The 20,163-nt window shown below is 59.1% G+C and overlaps 2 protein-coding genes and 1 non-coding gene across 8 annotated transcripts; all 3 read left to right on the top strand.

Moving 5' to 3' along the window:
• The first annotated feature begins 447 nt into the window (after positions 1 to 447).
• On the top strand, positions 448 to 6,336 carry ZNF324 (zinc finger protein 324). 3 transcript variants are annotated; one of them, XM_030848341.2, is made up of 5 exons: positions 448 to 771; positions 2,370 to 2,496; positions 2,823 to 2,939; positions 3,027 to 3,356; positions 3,560 to 6,336. In XM_030848341.2, the coding sequence occupies exons 1-5, from the start codon at positions 742 to 744 to the stop codon at positions 4,957 to 4,959; spliced, it is 2,004 nt and encodes a 667-aa protein (XP_030704201.2). In that variant the 5' UTR covers positions 448 to 741; the 3' UTR covers positions 4,960 to 6,336. The 3 variants fall into 3 exon arrangements, with proteins under 3 accessions (XP_030704201.2, XP_030704203.2, XP_030704195.2); XM_030848343.2 differs by lacking the exon at positions 3,027 to 3,356; XM_030848335.2 differs by having other exon boundaries at positions 2,823 to 3,356.
• Positions 1,365 to 1,495, top strand: LOC115848075 (small nucleolar RNA SNORA30/SNORA37 family). Its single transcript, XR_004037571.1, has one exon. It is a non-coding gene; the product is annotated as a small nucleolar RNA SNORA30/SNORA37 family (small nucleolar RNA).
• Positions 6,337 to 8,669: 2,333 nt separating the features above from the next.
• ZNF446 (zinc finger protein 446) lies at positions 8,670 to 16,405 on the top strand. Of its 4 annotated transcripts, XM_030848357.3 has the most exons (7): positions 8,670 to 8,710; positions 9,925 to 10,305; positions 10,379 to 10,580; positions 10,925 to 11,019; positions 12,141 to 12,225; positions 12,388 to 12,480; positions 12,610 to 16,403. In XM_030848357.3, the coding sequence occupies exons 1-7, from the start codon at positions 8,672 to 8,674 to the stop codon at positions 12,990 to 12,992; spliced, it is 1,278 nt and encodes a 425-aa protein (XP_030704217.1). In that variant the 5' UTR covers positions 8,670 to 8,671; the 3' UTR covers positions 12,993 to 16,403. The 4 variants fall into 4 exon arrangements, with proteins under 4 accessions (XP_030704217.1, XP_030704216.1, XP_030704215.1 ...); XM_030848356.3 differs by having other exon boundaries at positions 12,391 to 16,405; XM_030848355.3 differs by having other exon boundaries at positions 12,388 to 16,404.
• Positions 16,406 to 20,163: the final 3,758 nt, after the last annotated feature.

The following is a 20,163-nucleotide window of genomic DNA, read 5'->3' as shown; positions in this document are numbered from 1 at the left end:
ACTTAGGTTAGGGCCTTGCGACTCGGCGTGGGGGCTGTTCCCAACCATAACAGGACGCTGACCCGCGGGGGTCACACCCAGCCCTGGTGCGAGGCCCCAGGAGGCGGGGATGGGATGGGACCCCGGTCGCGCTCCGTCCCCGGTGCTGCGCTGGGCGAGGGTGGGAAGTGGGGGAGGCCCTCCCGGGCCCTCAGCAGTTCACCGTTCACCCGCAGCGCTGACGACCCCGCCAGCACCCCACCCCACGCTCAGCCCGGAAGCCTGGCGCTGCTGCAGACTCCACTTCCCAGCGGCCCCGGCGGCGGCGCTTGGCCGTTGCCGTGGAGACCAGGCGCGCTCCGCCTACCGCGCCGGCAGCCAGAAGGCTCTGCGCGTGCGTCCGCAGCGCGCCACGGGCCAATGAGGGCTCGCGAGATTGGACTTCCGGCGTCCGGGACTGTCACTTGGCTGCCGGCGTCGGGCCACGCCGGTGACGGCCGGAGAGCGCCGGGTCGGGGCCGGTTTTGCGGAAGGGTCTGGAGACCCGAGGTGCGGGCAGCGAGGACGTGCGGGCGGAGATCCGAGGCACGGACAGCCGAGCCCGGGGGCCCACGGCCAGTCCCCGGCCTCAGTTTCCCGGGGTGCGGCGTGTGCGCCCCCCAAGCCACGTGCTCCGGCCTCCACGCCGTCCCGACGCGGCGCCCTTGACGGATTGGGAGAGAGGCCCGGAGCCTGAGCGCCCGCACCTTTCTGCAGGTTCCGATGGCGGCGGCGCAGACAGACCCGGCGCAGGTGAGTAGCGGGAACCCCAGGCCCCCACTCACCCGGATGCCTCCTTCATGGACCCGAGCCCCGATCGAGGGAGGCACTTTACCTGGACGTCTTGTCTTCCCCTCGCGCTTCGTCCTAGGCCGTGCTGTCCCGGCCGGTTGGTAGTGCACGCGTGGGATCCCCACTTCTGGCAGCTAAGGGGGTGAGGTGTAGAAGGAAGTTCCAAGGGGAGGGTCCCCCGTTTGCAAAAGCTGGGAGGGAAGCCTGAGTGTAGGCGCTTCCGGAACTGAGCTGCTCGGCGGGGAGAAGATATGTATGTCTGAAAGAGCAGGCCGAGGAGTTAAGACTATCCCGAGGGCACCGGGAGACTGGACATGCTTTAAGTTAACGATTTTTTAGGGTATTCCACCTATTGTTGAGTGGAGAACAGAAGCAGAGGGGCGTGGCGGTGTGCAGGGAGGAGGCTACTGTCACAGTCCGGGCAGTGCAGGTGTGAAAAGCCGTTGGATTCTGGATAGATCTGCTGATGCATCAAGTGCGGGGTGTGCGGGAGTGTCCTGCGTGAAGGGCCAGTCTAAGGTTTTCCAACGGAGCACCCAAAAGAATGGAGCTGCCTAGCACTTTCACAGGTCCTCCCCCAGGCAGTGGGGCCAGGATTTGGTAGCTGGTGCTGAAATTGAAAACCCTTGATTGTATCCTTGCCCTGGGACTGTGCCAGTGGCAACTGTCACTCAATGGGACAGAGAAAAAAAGAACGGAACTGCTGTAGACAAAATTAGGAATTTGAAGGGCAAGTAGATTTCAGGGGGAAATTGGGAAGAGTCTGTGCTGTCTCAGAGTGGAGGTGTCACATGGACCTGGAATTGTAGATGTCCTGATGTTCTGAGTGAGGTGGAGCCTAGGAATCAAACTTAGGAAGAGGACATCTCACAGACTCAGCCAGGGATAGGCATGGGCAGTTAGGGCTCTAGGGAGATGAGGAATGGCTGGCAGTCCCTGGGGCTCTCAGGGGAAGTCTGGCAGGTGGCTGAGGGAAGGGAAGGTGGCAGCCACCTGAGGAGGAAATAGAGGGGGCCTGGCTATGGAGGGAGGAGGGAAATGGCTTCTTGTGTGCCCACCAGATCCTTGGCGCCACCCCTGTGGCAGCTGGAGGGGATCAGCCAGTCCTTCAGGTTCAAAGAGCAGCCTTGAAATGTCAGGCAAGTTCAGCAGGAGAGGGCATCCCTACAGGGATGGGCATGTCCTGGGGGCTCTGCAGCTGGGACTTGTACAGTTACTTATGCAAGAGCAATGAGAGCACCTTTGGGGAGGCTCAGCTTGTGCAAAGGCTGGAGAATGAGTGGACGCCAGGGGCTGACCTTGGTGTGGCAGAAGGCCAGGGGCTTCCTCTGGCTGCCTTGTGTAGAGTGGCCAGGTCGGGTTAAAGAGGCATCTACGGCCTAGATGGGGAAGGGGGAGGGGAGGGGTCCAGACAGGTGAGGGAAGTCCCATCTGCAGAGCCTTGCGGGAGGAGGGTGAGCATCTGAGGGACACGAGCGGAGGTAGCCTTTGGGGCACGGAGCTGGGTCTTGGTTCACACAGCTATAGCTTAGATCATGTCCATCTTCCAACTCTCTTAGGGCCTAATGGCCTTTGAAGACGTGGCTGTGTACTTCTCCCGGGAGGAGTGGGGGCTCCTGGATGCAGCCCAGAGGGCTCTGTACCGCCGTGTGATGCTGGAGAACTTCACCCTCCTGGCCTCGCTGGGTAAGCCCTGGGTCCTCCATGGGGAGCTCATGTGTTGCCAGGCTAGGCTGCCAGCACTAACCTCTTACCGCCCGGCGGCCTGTGAGCAGCCACATGTCCTCTGGCTGAGTGTCCCTGTTAGCTGTGGTGCCTCTGTGCTCAGTCCCCTTCGGGTGCTGCCGACACGGTTCTCCTCACAGGAACCATCGAGCTGCTCTGAGATCCCTGCCCTGTGATGTGACCTCGGGTATCCTTGGTTGCACAGATGATGCCGTCCGTGGCCCACGAAGCCCTGACTCCTGCCATCTGCCTGGGGTGACCCCTCACTTGCTTGTCTTCTCTCACAGGACTCTCTGTCTCCCGACCCCACGTGGTCATCCAGCTTGAGTGTGGCAAGGAGCCCTGGGTTCTCAATGGGACAGATGTGACCCTGGCCAGGAATGCCCAGAGGAGGCCGAGCCCTGGTGAGTGGGGGCTCAGGGGTGTGAGCTTGGGGCCAACCTATGGCCAAGCTTCTGTCCACCTTCCCTCCTGGATGCTCTCCTCTCCAGCTTCCCACCCGACCGACTCCTTTCACCATCAGCCTCTTCTGGAGGCTCCGGCTTTGGCTGCCCTTGAAGGGGAGCTCCAAGGGCCACCCCCAGGCCGTGGTGAGACCTGCTCAGAATCCCACCCTCAGCCAGTCTGTGTGGCCTCAGACCCTGCCCGTCTTCCCTCACCACCTCATCTGTGGGGCCGTTTGTTCACGTGTTCATCGTTGAGCACTTGCAGTGGCCAGTCCCGTTCGCGGCACTGGGGACACAGCCTTGCCCAGCCCGCTCCTGGTCCTGCCTTTGTGGGGTTGACCCTGCTAGGGGAGAGGCAGTCAGCAAGCAGAGTTGGTGAGTAAAATCTGTTCCCTCAGGTAGCCATCAGTGTAAGGGGCAAAGCCACCTGGGGAGTGCCCTGGGGACGGGCTCCGTGCAGGAAGGGAGTCTGGCCCCAGCTCCTCTCCCCAACCTCCACGGCCGGTCCCGCGGGCCCCCTTGCCTACCCACGCGGCCTGTCTGGGTGACCCAGGCGTCCACCGTTTCTGGTCCTTCAGCTTCCCCTCATCTGGCAGAGGACAGAGATGTTTCTGGAGAAGCAGCATTGCCAGGGCCCTTCCAGGACGGCCCCCCTCTGGCACCGACTAGGGTTCTCCCCAGCGCTGGTGCCTCTGAGTGTGGGAAAAGCCTGGAGGGTCGGCGTGGCGTGTCCCCCTCTCGGGAGAGGAAACCCACAGGGGTGTCTGTGATCTACTGGGAAAGCGGTGAGGCCAGCGTCAGCCTGCGGCTGACCTCTTCTCTGCGGGCCCCACCCGGGGAGAAGGCCCTCGCAGACCACCCTGCACCAGGCAAGCAGCCGAGGGCATCGGAGCGGCAGAAGCTGTACGCATGCGAGGCCCCGGGGAGAGCCTTCCCGGGCGCCCCAGAGGCTCAGGGGGACCGAGGAATGGGTGAGGCTTGGCGCGAGCCTCAGAGACTGCTCGCTGTCTCAGAGCCCCCGACCTGGGCCGAACTGGGCGAGGCCCTGCACGCTGGCCCCGGCCTCCTCTCTGGGGAGAAGCCCTTCGAGTGCAGGGCGTGCAGCAAGGTGTTCGTGAAGAGCTCGGACCTGCTGAAGCACCTGCGCACCCACACCGGGGAGCGGCCGTACGAGTGCGCGCAGTGCGGCAAGGCCTTCAGCCAGACGTCGCACCTGACGCAGCACCAGCGCATCCACAGCGGAGAGACGCCCTACACGTGCCCGGCCTGCGGCCAGGCCTTCCGGCACAGCTCCTCGCTGGTGCGGCACCAGCGCATCCACACGGCCGAGAAGGCCTTCCGCTGTGCCGAGTGCGGCAAGGCCTTCAGCCACCGCTCCAACCTCAGCCAGCACCGCAAGATCCACGCCGGGGGCCGGCCCTACGCGTGCACGCGCTGTGGCCGCAGCTTCTGCCGCAACTCGCACCTGATCCAGCACGAGCGCACGCACACGGGCGAGAAGCCCTTCGCCTGCGCGCTCTGCGGGGCCGCCTTCAGCCAGGGCTCGTCGCTCTTCAAGCACCGGCGCGTGCACACCGGCGAGAAGCCCTTCGCCTGCGCGCAGTGCGGCCGCGCCTTCAGCCACAGCTCCAACCTCAGGCAGCACCGGCTGCTGCACACGGGAGAGCGGCCTTTCCGTTGCTCGGACTGCGGCAAGGCCTTCGCCAAGGGCGCCGTGCTGCTCAGCCACCGACGCATCCACACGGGCGAGAAGCCCTTCGTGTGCGCACAGTGCGGCCGCGCCTTCCGCGAGCGTCCGGCCCTCTTCCACCACCAGAGGCTCCACACCGGTGAGAAGCCAGCGCGGCGGCCCCGGGCCAGCCCGCTCCCCCAGGCCAGGCCTCCTTCGGGGGCATCGTGTGAAGGCACACTGGGGAGGGAAGCCGGGCCCACTGCTGCCTCAGGCCCAGCCACGGTTCCGAAGACGGCTGAGCCTTGAGGTCGCAGCCCCGACCTTCCCCGGCCTGTTGTGAGTCCCTTCCATGGGTACGGGGCCCCGCCCTCTGCAGAGCCACGCTGTGGAGAAGCTCTGCGCGTGCACTGCCATCCCCCCTGCACGTGGTGACAAGATTTGCCTCTTGTCAGCCACAGCTCACTCCTCCAGGCCCAAGCGGTCACGCTGAACAAAGGCCAGGGGGAGGCCAGCATGGTGCTGCCAGTTCGCCCATATTTTGACTGTGCGCGCGAACGGGAAGCGCTGGGGCAGGGTGGAGGTGGTCCTGAGAACTTTCTGAGGTTTACACCCAACCTGCAGGGTCTGTGTGGAACCTCTCCACCCCTACCCCCAGCGTATTACCCCAGCCCTCAGTTCATCCAGGGCTTCCTGGGAACAGGCCCAGAAGACAGGAAGTCATGGGGGAGGCAGGTACTGGCTTCGGACAAGTGGCTGGGCTCTGAGCCTCAGCTCCCTCCTCTAGGGAAGAGAAAAGATTCAGCCCTGCAGAGGGTATTTGCAGCACCCTGACAGGCAGCATCTTGATAAGGGCCGATACGTGCCAACCGCCAGCCCCCGTTCTGAGCGCTGCACAGTTTCTCCTGACAGCTCTGTGAGGTGGCTGCTGTGGCTAGTATCCCCACTTCTCAGATGAGGAGACTGAGGCACAGAGAGGGGACGTGAGTTGCACAACAGCAGGGCCACAGGCCCAGCATCCAGAGAGCTCCCCACTTTACCCCCACACTTAGCCTGCCAGCCCTGAGGGCCGGGTGAAGGCCGTGTGGCTTGCTGCTCACGGCGGACCCTCAGGAGGTGGAGGAGGGTGGGGGCGGGAAGTCCCCGGGTGAAGGACGGAGACTGAGAGTGATGGTTCCCCAGCTGTGCTGGTGCATTCAGAGTGTGGGCCAAGCCTCAGCTTTGGCCGTGTCCTGTTGTTGCCAAAGTCAGCGATACAGGAGCCTTTCCATCCCCACTGCCTTGACTGGAGGTGACCGTAACAACAGGTGCAGAGGAGACAAGATGGGGCTGCTCGATTCCCTGGGGTCCAGTGGCCACGTGCCTGCCATTACCTAAGGCTGTGTGTGGCGCCCTCCCAAGATCCCCTCCCCCGTGTGACATAACCCACAGGGTGGGGACACTGAGGCAGACAAGTTAGGTGGGGGCCTGGTTGGCTTCTTGTGGCCTTCAACAGACAAGCCCCATCTCCACCTTGGGCCTCACCCGCGGGAAGTTAACGGTGTTTTTACTGGGGGTAAAAAAAGACTAGAACTTACAGCTTGGAATGGATGGACATTGTAAATTCTTGCATGGCACTGTGTAGGTCCTCAGCCTCCAGGTCATGGTGCAGAAGGTTTTAACAATACAGAGTCCAGAGAGGCTCTCTAATAAAGGTTTCTTTTTAAAAACGTGAGTGGTAGCAGCCTGAAACCGGTTTCATCCCAGCACGATGCAAACGTGTCATCACACAGCTGCAGGGACTTGACTTCAACCCTGGTCCCTTTGAGAGGCCTCAGGGTAGAGGTGCAGCCTGTCTGCGGCCCACCGAAGGTCTGTGTCCCCTTGGCAGCCAAGAGACGTGGACAGGGTGGGGCTGCCCCAAGCAGCAGCTCTGTTGGGACATGAGCCTTTGTGGATCCAGGCCTTGGAATCTGAGGCAGGGGGCACACGTGGAGACCCGAAAGGTTGACCCCAACCCAGGGGGTGCTCCCGTTCAATCACCTCAAAGACCTCGCAGGTATCTGCCATTGCCAAAGAACAGAGACGTGACACCCCCAACTGTCCACCTGCCAGCAGGTTCCGCCCCTGAAACCTCCCAAGTTCCTGCAAGGAAAGGAGACAAGGGGTAGGGAGAAGAGTCACACAGGGCCAGGCTCCCCAAAACTCCTCAAGCGCAGGTCCTCTGAGCATTGTCCACCCCTCTTGGGGCCCATCCTCTCTCTTGAGCTGGTCCGTGCCCTGGCCTCGCCCTATTTCATCTTCCCCCAGGCTGGCCCCCATGAGGGATTCTTGAGCAGCTCACTTCAGGGTCAGTGTGGATGGCTGTGAGATGCAGACAAACCCCACAGAGCTTACAGAAGGCTACTGTAGGGAGCCCATGGGATTCAGGAGCAAAGGAGTGTTGAACACCAAGTGGATGCCCAGAGAGTCACTTGCAACCTTTTTCGCACCTTGGACAGAAGCTGGGTCCTGGTGCTCTATCCTGTCTCCCCACCAGCCTCCTCCCTGCTTCACTGAGCCTTTCCTGCCTGTGTGCTTGGCCCCTACTATCCCTCCTTTCCTCCACCCTCCTCGAGTCCACCCTCCCAGGACCAGGGGTGGTCAGAGGCTCCAGCCCTGTTCCTGTGGGAACAGCAACCATGAGCACCCACCTTCCCCCATGTCTTGGCCCTAAGTTGTCCTCCCCCAAACCTTTTTGATCATGTTGGGCCACGTCCTGCCAGCCTGACCCTTCCACTCAACCGTGAACGGGTCATGACTATAAAAGGTATCCGTGGGCTTTCTGGGTCAAGACGATGGACTGAACACATGCATCTCACTTGGTCCAGAAGCCCACTGAAACCACAGAGAGCCCTTAAAGCAAACCCTTAAGAATTCCCTGGCGGTCCAGTGGTTAGGACTCTGCGCTTCCACTGCAGGGGGCTCGGGTTCGATCCCTGGTTGGGGAGCTAGGATTCCGCAAGCGGCACGGCCAATAAATTAACTATAACACAAACCTACAAATATGAGGATGGTAAAAGAGGAGGCAGCGGCATTCTGAAGCTAGAAGTAGTTGGGGGTGGGAGAGCTGTCACTGATTTGGGGAAAGCCAAATGCTGAGTTGGCGCTGGCGGAAGGGGAAGGAGATTCCATCAGGCTTACGCTGCAGAATTCCAGAAGGCTTGAAAACCAGCAGCCCCCTGGAAGGGGAGACCCAAAACAAAGATGACTGAGTGGGAGCTCCTGGAGAAGCTGTTAGAGCTCCAGCTCTTCCCACAGGGTAGATGGTGGAAGAGTCCTTTCTGGGGAATCCGAACAGTCCCAGAGAAAAAATCAAATCCCTGGTAGCCAGGGATTCCTAGGTATTAGAAGAAACTCAAACAGGCAGGCAGATGCACCTTAGGATCGAAATAATAAGTCATTGTTCACCCATTTGATGTGTGGAAGCAAAACACCCTGACCCACAGTCAGATTTTAAAAACAATAACATCGTCTACTGATATATACTAGTTCTGGTCCCCAAAGTAAATAAAAGGCTGAACACGTCCCATAATTCTGGACGAAAACCTCCAGCCCTCACTTTGCAGTACTGATCTAGCTGAAGGCATGTCTGAGACTCTGAGGGTATAAATCATGGAACAGTTTCTTCATCAGGAGATGGGTGCCTGCTGTCCCCCCCCCCCGCCCCTGCAGGGCGCTCAGCAGTGGTCGAATGAAGGACCCCAGCACCATCCTCGCTGGAGAAATTCCCGGGGATGGCGGAGAAAGCCCGTGGGTTAGGCCAGCCTTCCTGGTAGGTCCCTGCTTCCTCCTAGGACCTCGGGCCGTTGTCTTGGAAACAGCTGGAGCAGGTTGGTTATGCTCCAGGGGTTACCAAGGCGTCCGCCGGGCGACCAGAAAGAAGCCTCAGGTAGGGCTCTGGGGGAGGAGCCTAGGCGTAGCGCCAACCCTGATTGACCGAAAGGTCACGCTCCTCCCCATCCGTCACCTCCTGCCAATAGGCGCCGGGCCTGTTGTGCACATGCGCAGGATTCGAAGGTACCATACGTCTCCGCCGTTGGTGAGTCCTAGGGTGCGATACAAAGGAAGAGCGGCTTCCGGGGAGGGGAGGGAGTCCCCCAAACCCTGCGACTCTGCAGATTCCTCTCGGAGGCATGGGGCGCCTCTCAGTCGTGAGAGGCCTCCTAAAATGATCATCTACTGGCGGAGGCCGCGCCTGTCCCTGTTTTGCTGAGGCTCATGGGAAATGTAGTCCGAAGGGAGGGGGTGGTGCTGCCTTCGGAGCAGACGTGTGATTGGCCAGGGCGGCGTCGCCAGGGCAACGCGCGAGGGGCTGACCGCTGGGTCCGGGGAGAGGCGCGCGGGACCGCGTGGGCCCACTTACCCGAAGTGGCTTCGGGTGGCCGAGGTGAGCACCGGCCGGCTGAGTGGACGTGGCCTTTCCACTACCTCCCGACGTGCCCCACCTCCGAGCCTTCTCCCGGGCCCCTCCTCCCTTCCGCAGCCCTGTTCCTCTCCTTCGGGAAGACCTGCCCCCCTTTCCTCTGTGGAAGGCGGACTCCAGGAGTCAGACCTAGTCCAGCCTATCGGAGAGGACCCCCCACTCCCAAAGTGGGCGTGTTTCACTCCAGACCCTCTGCAGGGCCGGGACACAGTTGCCCGTCCACCGCTCCACACAACTCGTGATTACGTTTTGCTTTGCTTCTGTATTTCACACGCACGGTCCATACCGTGTGAGTCATGCACAGCTCTCCGCGGTCAGCGAGCACGGTGTCTCGGGGTCCACATCAGCCCTTGCCTCGAGCCGTGGCGCAAGCCAGCCCCTCAGGGTGCCCCACTTGGGTCAGCGGGTCCCAGAGATGGTGGGGATAGGCAGCCTGGCCCCAGTTCTCACCCTGGATCACGGCCCCACCGCCTCCCTGGCTACCCCCTTTCTCCGCCGCGGGGGCACCTGCCGGGGCTCCTCAGCCTGACCCTGGAAGCCTGTGCTAACTCCTCTTGCCTGCGCTCCAGCATCATCTCCCGACAGACAGTTCCCTGCAGTTTCCTGGAAGCTCCACTGGCAACTTGCCTCCAAGTGTCAGTTCCTTCTGCTCTCAGTTCCAGCTCCTGTGACCCCTCCCTCCATGAAGCTTTCCCCAGTTCAGCCGCAAGCATCCCCACACCACGGTCCTCTCTGTCACAGCCTCAGCCCCCTGGGCTGGGCCTCTCTGCACAGTGCCTTACCCTGGCTGTGGCCTTGTGGCTAGCACCCTGACCCCTCCTTTCCTGCAGGTCCCCTTTGGTGGCTCCAAGAAGACTCCCGGCACAACAATGCCATCCCCACTGGGCCCCCCGAGTCTGCCCTCTGTGGACCCCGAGGCCACCCAGGAGGATCCTGAGGCAGCACGCCAGCGCTTCCGGGGCTTCTGCTACCAGGAGGTGGCCGGTCCCCGCGAGGCCTTGGCCCAGCTCCGGGAGCTCTGCCGCCAGTGGCTGCGGCCCGAGGTGCACTCCAAGGAGCAGATGCTGGAGCTGCTGGTGCTGGAGCAGTTCCTGGGCGCGCTGCCCCCTGAGATCCAGGCCTGGGTGCGGGGACAGCAACCAGGCAGCCCTGAGGAGGCCACTGTCCTGGTCGAGGGCCTGCAGCATGACCCTGGGCAGCTTCTGGGCTGGGTGAGTGTGGTGGTGTTGGCTTCTTGGAGGGACAGAGAGACTAGCGCCCCGATGACTTGCCTCTCCCCCTCAGATTACAGCACATGTCCTGAAGCAAGCGGTGCTCCCAGCCGCACAGAACACAGAGGAGTCTGTGGGGAGCTCCCACCCTTCAGGGACAGTGGAGCCCCGAAAGGCAGCCTCTTGGGAGGGGTCCAAGGATGCCCAGTTGGAGGAGAATGCCCAGCTCAGCTGCAGCGTGAAGGAGGAGCCTGATGGCTACGGGCAGGAGACAGGTGAGAGCGGGGGTGCGCGAGGGCTGGGGCCTCCTTGAGAGAGTGCGAACGTCCCCAGCTAGGGCGGGGAACCCAGATGAGGTTGTGCTGGAGCTGGGGGCTCCTGGAGGGAGTGCGGGTGTCCCCCCCTGGGAGCGGGACCCGCAGGGACTGCAGACTGCAGAGTGGGGTCCCCGGGAGGCCGGAGGGAAGGGCTGGCTGGCTGCCTGCTTGCTATGTGCCTGGTACACACAGAGGACTCCTCCCTGCTGCCGAGGAGGGCCCAGGCTGCGACGCCAGCGCCAGCTCCTCGCCTGCTCTGGCTCACGTGGGAGCCCCTGACCCCTGTCTGCCTTGCTTCCTAGCACCGTCCAGCCCCCCACATCCAGCCCGGTCCCATGAGGGGCCCGCTGAACAACAGGAACCGACCTCCGTGCCCTTTCAGCCACCCAGGATTCAGGTGAGCAGCCCCTGGTGACAGGTGCAGGCCCACAGTGGGAGGAGAGTGTCCTGCCAGTTGTCCAGGCTCCTTGGCCAGCACTTCTTGTGCTCTTTGCTCCCCCAAAGTGGAGTTGGTATCAGGGTACCCCCTGCAGGTCCTGGGGGGCAGGGGGACAGACCAGTGCTTGGAAAGGATTTTGGCCTCAGGTAACTGGGATTCTGGTTTAGAGTGATTGGAACTGGCAGGGGTTGGCTTCCCACTTACAGAGAAGCCAGTTAGGGTGTTGACAGCTCCCAGCAGTTCTGAGCTGGCACCTGGGGAGGGGACAGGATGACCAGGAAAGCCTGAGTGCCACCCAGCAGTCTGGCCTTCCCTGCACACCTGAGATCAGAGTGGAGACAATCTTCCCAGGAAATGCCCGCAGCTCCCCCTCTGCCCGGGCTTTTCTCCAAGGCCAACCAGCCCTCAGCTGCGACCAGCTGGGCATGGAAGCCCCTGCCACCCAGCGGGCTTGGTTCCTGAGTGTGGGCAGCAGGGGTCTTGTCCTCTCCCAGCGACACTTCCTAATCCACTCCACACTGAGAAGTCGCCCAGGACCCAGCCGCAGCCTGAAGGCCATGGTTGCTTCCACCCCCGGCACCCAGGAGCCAGCCCAGCCATGTCCTGAGTGGGAGGCTGTGCCTGGCCTCCCTGCAGCCCGGTCCCCACAGCCAGGGATGCTGAGGCCCGTGACACTTCCCCAAGGAGGATCTCCATTACTCTTGAAACCAGAGGCCTGGGAGACGTGCTTGGGGTCCCTGCATTCCCCTGGCCTTTTGCTTTCGGTGCAGCACACACTGTTCAAGGCCCATCCTTGATGGGTCCTCAGCTTCCACCTGTGCGTCCAGAACATGGGGTGGGGCAGCTGAGGGGGACTGGTGCATCCCCCAGGTGAGCCAGAAGGCAGCTCCCTTCCCGGCCCTGCATCCCCAGCGCTCACATGTTCCCATCTCAGCTTCCTCTTTAGCCCCGCCCCCAGGCAGGTGAGGGTGGTTTACCTGCCGCTCCCCAGGTGATTAACAAGGCTGGGCCCATGGGATGGGCCGGGTGGGGTGCGGGGTAGACGGGCCTTCTGTGGGTGATGGGCCGCGTCACTGCAGGAGGAGTGGGGGCTCCTGGACCGGTCACAGAAGGAGGTGTACTGGGACGCGATGCTGCAGAAGTACGGCACGGTGGTCTCCCTGGGTGAGGACCCCTCTCCTCCGGGTCCTTGCGCGCACCTTGCCTCCCGGCGCTTCCCAATCCGCACCCTGGCCACCCGCCGGGGCCCCCACCCCTGTCCCTCATTTGTGCGAACACCTCACGCCCCCGTGCCAGGGCTGGCGCCTGACGGGCCCCCGACCCCAGCAGGGTTGCCGTGTCCCCTGCCGGAGGCGCGCACTGAGCCGGAGCCGGAGGCGCTGAGCACCGGATCCGAGGGAGCGAGAAGCCTCCTCCCGGGTGAGTGGCCTCCCGCTCCCCGGTGGCGACGGGGGCGGGGGGGCGGGGAGCCCAGGCCGCCCCGCGCCTGGGGGGCTGCGGGCGGAGTCACCAGGCGACCTGGCTCTGCCACCTCTGGCCCCCCACCAGGAGGAGAGAGCGAGAGCTCCCGAGAGGGCCGGCCCGGCTGCCCGGAGGCCCCGCCGCCCGCGCGGAGCAAGCCCTACACGTGCGCGCAGTGCGGCCGCACCTTCGACTGGAAGTCGGTGTTCGTCATCCACCGCCGCGCGCACGCGGGCGGCCCGGGCGCCGAGAAGCAGCCGGTGGGGCCGCCCCGGCGCGCGCTCCCGGGCCCGCGCAGCTACGCCTGCGAGGAGTGCGGCCGCAGCTTCAGCTGGAAGTCGCAGCTGGTCATCCACCGCAAGGGCCACGCCGGCCAGCGGCGCCACTTCTGCGGCGACTGCGGCCACAGCTTCGACTGGAAGTCCCAGCTGGTCATCCACCGCAAGAGCCACCGGCCCGAGGCCCCGTGAGCGCAGGAGGGGCGCCTCGCCGGGGCCCCGGGCCCAGCCCGCCCCTGCTACTCCACTCCGCCGCAGCCTGGAGAGCTGGAGGCCGCCCAGGCCAGAAGTCAGAGTCCCAGGAGGGTGCCCCACCCCCGATCAGTCTCCCCCCAAAGCCGCGGCTCCCTCCTCTCCTGTCTCGCCCACCCCGCCTTTCAGAGAGAGAGGCCTGGGCTCCAGTGCACCGACCCACCGGACCCGCGGCGGCCAGGTGGCTTCCAAACCCCTTCCTGTGACATGGTGCAGGCCGGTGCAGGAAGCCCAGGAGAGCACAGCCTACTTCTGTTTGCAGGCAGGTGGAAGGCTAAAGTCTGGCCACTGTGCGTTTTAGATTTTTAACAAATTCCAGTTTTCTCCTGGAGAAGCTTCTGCGTAAGAATCCTCATCTCTGGTCTCTGCTGGTCGGATCAGCAGCCCCTGCCCTTCCTGCCCGGCAGCTGGAGCTTCAGAGCTGCCTGCCCACGAGCAGGTCGGTGTCCGGCTTACCTGTTCCTCGGCCACACACATCACTCCCTGGCCTTGTCCTTCCAGCTGTCGAGTCCCAGCCTGAACGGACATTAAGGGAACTTCTTTCCAAGTCTGGATGGACAAGCATGGCGTCTGAGAACAGACGTGACTTAGGCCGCGCAGGCTGGCAGGTGAGTGAGTCACAGAGCAGGAGGGCGGAGGATCAGCCGCCTGCTGCCCACGGCAGTCCGTCTGTGGGCATTCAGGACTTTGGCCAGTGTACTGTACTGCTTTCCTACTGTTGCTCTAACGAGCCCGGTGGCTTGAAACAACACAAAACGTGCTCTCTTAGGACTCTGAACTGGGTCTCACTGGGCCCAATCAAGGTGTCAGCACGGCTGGTTCCTCCTGAAGGCTCTAAGGGGGGAATCCACTTTAAGGCTTTTTCTAGCTTGTAGAGGCTGCCACGTTCCTCGGTGGTGGCGCCTTCCTCCATCTTAAAAGCCAGCAGTGGATGGTTAAGTCTCATGCTGCCTCCCCCTTGTAAAGACCCTCAGGGTTACATCTACGGCTCCCCTGGTAACCCGTGATGATCTCCCCATCTCGGGGTCACATCTCATCCATGCCCCACCTACACACCTGATCTCATCTGCAAAATCCCTTCTGCATGTGAGACAACATTCACAGGTTCCAGGGATTAGGACATGGGTGTCTTTGGGGACTGTTATTCCACACCCTTCTCTGTCACCTTTCTGCTCTGAAAACAAGGGACATTTTTGTGGGACGTGGTTTCAGGGAGACAGGTGCACCCACAGAAGGAGCCCTCTGCAGCCTCAGGCTCATGCAGGGGTGGCAGGTGGGTGTTGAGTGTGGCTGTGACCATGGTTACTAGCAGAGGTGGGGTGGACACCTGGGCTGCGTGGGGAGGACCTTGCTGCAGCCTGAAACTGGGAGGGAGAGGCCTCCATCTGGAGGACCCGTCTCCTCCATGCCCAGTCTTCTGAGGACCTTTGACCTGTCGACCACACTCAGGCCTGAGGAAGCAGAGCCAGGCTGGAGATGGAACCGGGCACTGGTGATCTTGTTACCGAGTCCCAGCTTGTACTGCTGGCCGCACCACAGGCCAATAAATTGAGAGCCGAGTTGTTGAGGCAAGGAATAGTGACTTTATTCAGAAAGCCAGCGGACTCGGGACTTCCCTGGCGGCGCAGTGGTAAGAATCCGCCTGCCAACCTAGGGGACACGGGTTCGATCCCTGGTCTGGGAAGATCCCACATGCCGCAGAGCAACTAAGCCCATGCGCCACAACTACTGAGCCTGCGCTCTAGAGCCCGAGAGCCACAACTACTGAGCCCGCATACCTAGAGCCTGTGCTCCACAACAAGAGAAGCCACCGCAATGAGAAGCCCGCCGCAACTGGAGAGAAAGCCCGCGTGCGGCAACGAAGACCCAACGCAGCCAAAAATTCATTGAAAAAGAAAGTGCTGGGCTTCCCTGGTGACGCAGTGGTTGAGAGTCCGCCTGCCGATGCAGGGGACACGGGTTCGTGCCCCGGTCTGGGAAGATCCCACATGCCACGGAGCAGCTGGGCCCGTCAGCCATGGCCGCTGAGCCTGTGCTCCGCAACGGGAGAGGCCACAACAGTGAGAGGCCCGCGTACCGCAAAAAAAAAAAAAAAAAAAAAGAAAGTGCTTTTAAAAAAAATAGAAAGCCAGCAGACCAAGAAAGTGGTGCACTCGTGCCCCAAAGAACCATGTTGCATGAGTTAAAATTCAGGTTTCTTTCAGAGGGAGTAAAGTGAAACATTTCCTGGCTCAGATCAGCTCCGGGAGGGGATGTGTTCTGTCATTCACAGGGGGGCCTGGTCAGGAGGTTTCCTGGGAGCTGAACAAAGGTATTTTAGCTTAACGTCCATTATACCTGGGAGGCAGGGCTCCCAGGAATGGGCCATTGTGTATATTGAAGCTTATAGGCAACATCCCTCCGGTTACTAACTTGTAACAGAATACAAAGGTGCTTCCCTGTTACAATCTGGTTGGCAAGCAGGAAACTTCATCCATGCCGGGGACACGGCGGAAGAGGACAGAGCAGGACCCGAGCACTCAGGCCAGGCCGAGGGCCCAACGTCAGGACCGCCAGGTGCTGAGGGAGAGCGGTGGGCTACCTTCTAATGCAATTTTCCATATTTAAAAGTAGTTTATATTCACGTAGAGAAATCTGAAATACACAAGAGGGCAAAGGAGATCGCAAAAACGATTCCTAATGCTGCTGTCTTATTCTCAGTGTTCATCCGCGGGGCTTTGTGCCACACAGCTTGTGAAGCTACTGTACGTTGTGAATCGTGCTCTTACCACGCAGCTCCCTGTGTTATTAAAAATGCCGGGGTGGAAATCCCGTTTTCTGGCCGGCAGTGTTGTTCCCACCAAGCCCAGATAGTTCCTTGTTTCCCGCCCCCCTTAGCACCCAGTGCTGTGGTGGCCGCACCTGAGCAGACACCCCAGATGCAACCTAGCTGTTTCCTCAGAACAGACACACTCCCAAAGCGGGAGTTTCCGGGAGCATGGGATTTCTGTTCTTGTTTTTTCCTTTTTCTTTTTGTCTTAAAACATTATTTTATAGTTCTGGAGGTCAGGGGTCAGGCACAGTTTCACTAAGCTAAGCTCCAGGTGCGGTAGGGTTGAGTGCCTTCTGTCTCTGGGAGAACCCATCCCATGTGCTCGACTTTTCCACCCTAGAGATGGCCTGCGAGCCGGGCTCACGGCCCTTCCCCACCTTCTGAGCCAGCGGTGGCCAGTCGGCTCTCTCCCACAGGGCGTCACCCTGCCACTGTCCTCTGCCTCCCCTTCCACCTCTGAGGGTCCTCGTGGTGACGTTGGGCCCACCCGGATCATCCAGAACGACTTTTTTTTTTTTTTTTGGCTGCATTGGGTCTTCGTTGCTGCGCGTGGGCTTCCTCTAGTTGCGGTGAGCGGGGCCTGCTCTTCGTTGCGGTGCGTGGGCTTCTCACTGCGGTGGCTTCTCTCGTTGCGGAGCACGGGCTCTAGGCACACGGGCTTCAGTAGTTGCGGCACGCGGGCTCAGTAGTTGTGGTGCACGGGCTTAGTTGCTCCACGGCATATGGGATCTTCCCAGACCAGGGATCGAACCCGTATTCCCCTGCATTGGCAGGCAGATTCTCAACCACTGCGCCACCAGGGAAGCCCTGGACCATGGGATTTTTAAATTCTCATGGGTACGTCAGTGTCTTCCGGAAACGTGGGGCCCGCCTGTCTGCCTTCCCTCCAGAAGGGCTCCCTGGCAGCTAGAACGCCCTGGTCTCCCGTTCTCTACCGTCTTCTCCATCCTGCAGGCAGAACCCAAGTGCACTGTTTCTCCATGGGTGCCAGGCGGGCTGCACCCTCCTCCCCACAGCCGCTCACGTGGGTTTCCTCTCCCGTGAATGCACGGTGTGGGCCACACCGTTGGTCACATCTTCATGCATCTGATCTGACTTTGGAATTTTCACGTAGTCAGATCCATCACCGTCCTCATCTTCCGTCGCTTTTTTTTTGTTGTTGTTAAATATTTCTTTCTTTGGCTGTGCCGGGTCTTTTTTTTTTTTTTTTCATTTATTTATTTATTTGGTTGCCCCAGGTCTTAGTTGCGTCAGGTGGGCTCCTTAGTTGCGGCATGTGAACTCTTAGTTGCAGCATGCATGTGGGATCTAGTTCTCTGACCAGGGATCGAACCTGGGCCCCCTGCACTGGGAGCGCAGTCTTAACCACTGTGCCACCAGGGAAGTCCCTTTCCTCGCTTTTCTTAGACCGCTTGCCCCAGCCAGCTCAGCAGCATGGTCAGCCTGCAGGGCAGCTTCCAGAATCTACCTCTTCACGTTAGAAACCGGGCCAGGCCACCCCTCCCATGGCACCCCCTTACCCCTGCCATCCCCTGGGCTGTCTCTGGGCTGAGGCTGCAGGAGGTGTCTTCCTGCCCAGTTCCAGCTGCTCGCCCCCCGCCCCCAGTCTCCTGTGATCCTCACGACCACCCCAAGCGCCTCTCCTCCTCACCTGGGTCTCCCTCCAGCCCCTTCTCCTTCCTCTGCCGCTGCTCCTGAGGTCAGCCTACTTGAGGTGACCCAGTGATTGGCAGAGCCAAAATCTGATGCGGGTCCGTCTGACTGTGGAAGCATCTGCGGATGTGGGGAAAGGCTAAAAGCAGAGCCCGATTCTAGGTGCCTCCCTAACTCCTGAAACCAGGAGCGCCCCAAGGGCAGGTAGCAAGTCCCCCTCCCTCCCTCCGCTACTCCTGCAGTAACAGCCCCAAGTCACACAGCCCTCCCCATCAAATGGCTGATCCTGCCAAGCCTGCAGAATTATTCCAGAAAGCCAGTCACACATCCTGCAGCAGGGACCAGGGGCCACCCAAGAGCACGTGACCCTGTGTGGTGTGAGGTGCTCTCCTCCGCAGGCTGTGAGCTCATCTACACGTGTTGTGCGTGCAGCCACTCCCCATAGCCCTAGGGCTGGTTGAACAGAAGATGATTAAAACAGTGGGCCCCCACGCACTTATGGTCAATAATCTATGACAAAGGAAGCAAGGATATACAATGGAGAAAAGACAGCCTCTTCAGTAAGTGGTGCTGGGAAAACTGGACAGCTACATGTAAAAGAATGAAATTAGAAGACTCCATAACACCATACACAAAAATAAACTCAAAATGGATTAGAGACCTAAATGTAAGACCGGACACTATAAAACTCTTAGAGGAAAACATAGGAAGAACACTCTTTGACATAAATCACAGCAAGATCTTTTTTGATCCACCTCCTAGAGAAATGGAAATAAAAACAAAAATAAACAAATGGGACCTAATGAAACTTCAAAGCTTTTGCACAGCAAAGGAAACTACACACAAGACAAAAAGACAACCCTCAGAATGGGAGAAAATATTTACAAATGAATCCACGGACAAAAGATTAATCTCCAAAATATATAAACAGCCCATGCAGCTCAATATTAAAAAACAAACAACCCAATCAAAAAAATGGGCAGAAGCCTTAAATAGACATTTCTCCAAAGAAGCCATACAGATGGCCAAGAAGCACATGAAAAGCTGCTCAGCATCACTAATTATAAGAGAAATGCAAATCAAAACTACAATGAGGTATCACCTCACACCAGTTAGAATGGCCATCATCAGAAAATCTACAAACAACAAATGCTGGAGAGGATATGGAGAAAAGGGAACCCTCTTGCACTGTTGGTGGGAATGTAAATTGATACAGCCACTATGGAGAACAGTATGGAGGTTCCTTAAAAAACTAAAAATAGAACTACCATATGAGCCAGCAATCCCACTACTGGGCATTTACCCTGAGAAAACCGTAATTCAAAAAGACACATGCACCCCAATGTTCATTGCAGCACTATTTACAATAGCCAGGTCATGGAAGCAACCTAAATGCCCATCAACAGATGAATGGATAAAGAAGATGTGGTACATATATACAATGGAATATTACTCAGCCATAAAAAGGAGCAAAATTGGGTCATTTGCAGAGACGTGGATGGATCTAGAGACTGTCATACAGAGTGAAGTAAGTAAGAAAGAGAAAAACAAATATCATATATTAATGCATGTATGTGGAACCTAGAAAAATGGTACAGAGGAACTGGTTTGCAGGGCAGAAATAGAGACACAGATATAGAAAAAAAAAGTATGGACACCAAGCGGGGAAAGTGGCGGGGGTGTTGGTTGTGGGATGAACTGGGCGATTGGGATTGACATGTATACACTAATATGTATAAAATAGGTAACTAATAAGAACCTGCTATCTAAAAAAAATAATAAAATTCAAAAAAAATTTTTAAAAAGGAAAAAGAAAACCAGTGGGCCCCCTCGGGTGCCCACTGCCCACTGTGGGAGCCATGGTACTAGATTAAGACGCTCCAGAGTTGGGTGGAGCACCACACCCCAGAGCTGCTGAGCAAGGCTGAAGCAGGGCGAGGAGAGCAGGGCTTTGAAGGGAGGCCACAGGCTCACCATCAAGACAGGTAATAGCTTCATATTCTACAAAATAAAAATGAATGCAAACATCATAAAATGTTACATTTCAGTGTAGAGATTTTTCACAGCTTTATGGAGATATTCACATACCATGCAATTCACCCCTTGAAGGTATACAATTCAGTGGTTTTTAGTCTATCCACAGAGCTGTGCTTCCATCACCACACATTTAAACATTTTCTCACATTATCCAAAAAACGCACACCTGTTAGCAGTCATCCCCAACTCCTCCTCCCCGGCCCCTGACGATCACCAGTCTCCTTTCTGTCTCTGCGGATCTATCAGGGCTGCTTCTTTTTGCTGCCGAATAATATCCCATTGCATGCATGTAGCACATTGTGTTTATCCATTCCTAAGTTGTTTGGACAGTTTGGGTTGTTTGCACGTTTTGGTACTGTGAATAATGCTGCTATGAACATTCATGTGCGAGGGTTTGTGTGGACATATGTTTTTATCTGTCTTGGGTATAAGATTATGTTAGGAGACTTCCCTGGTGGTGCAGTGGTTAAGAATCTGCCTGCCAACGCAGGGGATACAGGTTCGAGCCCTGGTCCGGGAATATCCCACATGCCACAGAGCAACTAAGCCCGTGCGCCACTAGTACTGAGCCTGCGCTCTAGAGCCCGCGAGCCACAACTACTGAAGCCC

This window comes from Globicephala melas, chromosome 19, assembly GCF_963455315.2.
Source record: "Globicephala melas chromosome 19, mGloMel1.2, whole genome shotgun sequence".
NCBI lineage: Eukaryota > Metazoa > Chordata > Mammalia > Artiodactyla > Delphinidae > Globicephala > Globicephala melas.
The sequence above is the reverse complement of the archived record's forward strand: the minus strand, read 5'-3'. Positions and strand labels throughout refer to the sequence as shown.

What these genes read in the sequence shown, in the direction of transcription:
- ZNF446 (XM_030848355.3), top strand. Translation starts at nt 8,672, where the DNA reads ATGCGCAGGATTCGAAGGTACCATACGTCTCCGCCGTTG. An exon ending in CTGGGCAGCTTCTGGGCTGG is followed by an intron (nt 10,306 to 10,378) that starts GTGAGTGTGGTG and finishes TCTCCCCCTCAG; the next exon opens with ATTACAGCACATGTCCTGAA. An exon ending in TTCAGCCACCCAGGATTCAG is followed by an intron (nt 11,020 to 12,140) that starts GTGAGCAGCCCC and finishes GCGTCACTGCAG; the next exon opens with GAGGAGTGGGGGCTCCTGGA.
- ZNF324 (XM_030848335.2), top strand. Translation starts at nt 742, where the DNA reads ATGGCGGCGGCGCAGACAGACCCGGCGCAG. An exon ending in CACCCTCCTGGCCTCGCTGG is followed by an intron (nt 2,497 to 2,822) that starts GTAAGCCCTGGG and finishes CTTCTCTCACAG; the next exon opens with GACTCTCTGTCTCCCGACCC. An exon ending in GCAGTCAGCAAGCAGAGTTG is followed by an intron (nt 3,357 to 3,559) that starts GTGAGTAAAATC and finishes CTGGTCCTTCAG; the next exon opens with CTTCCCCTCATCTGGCAGAG.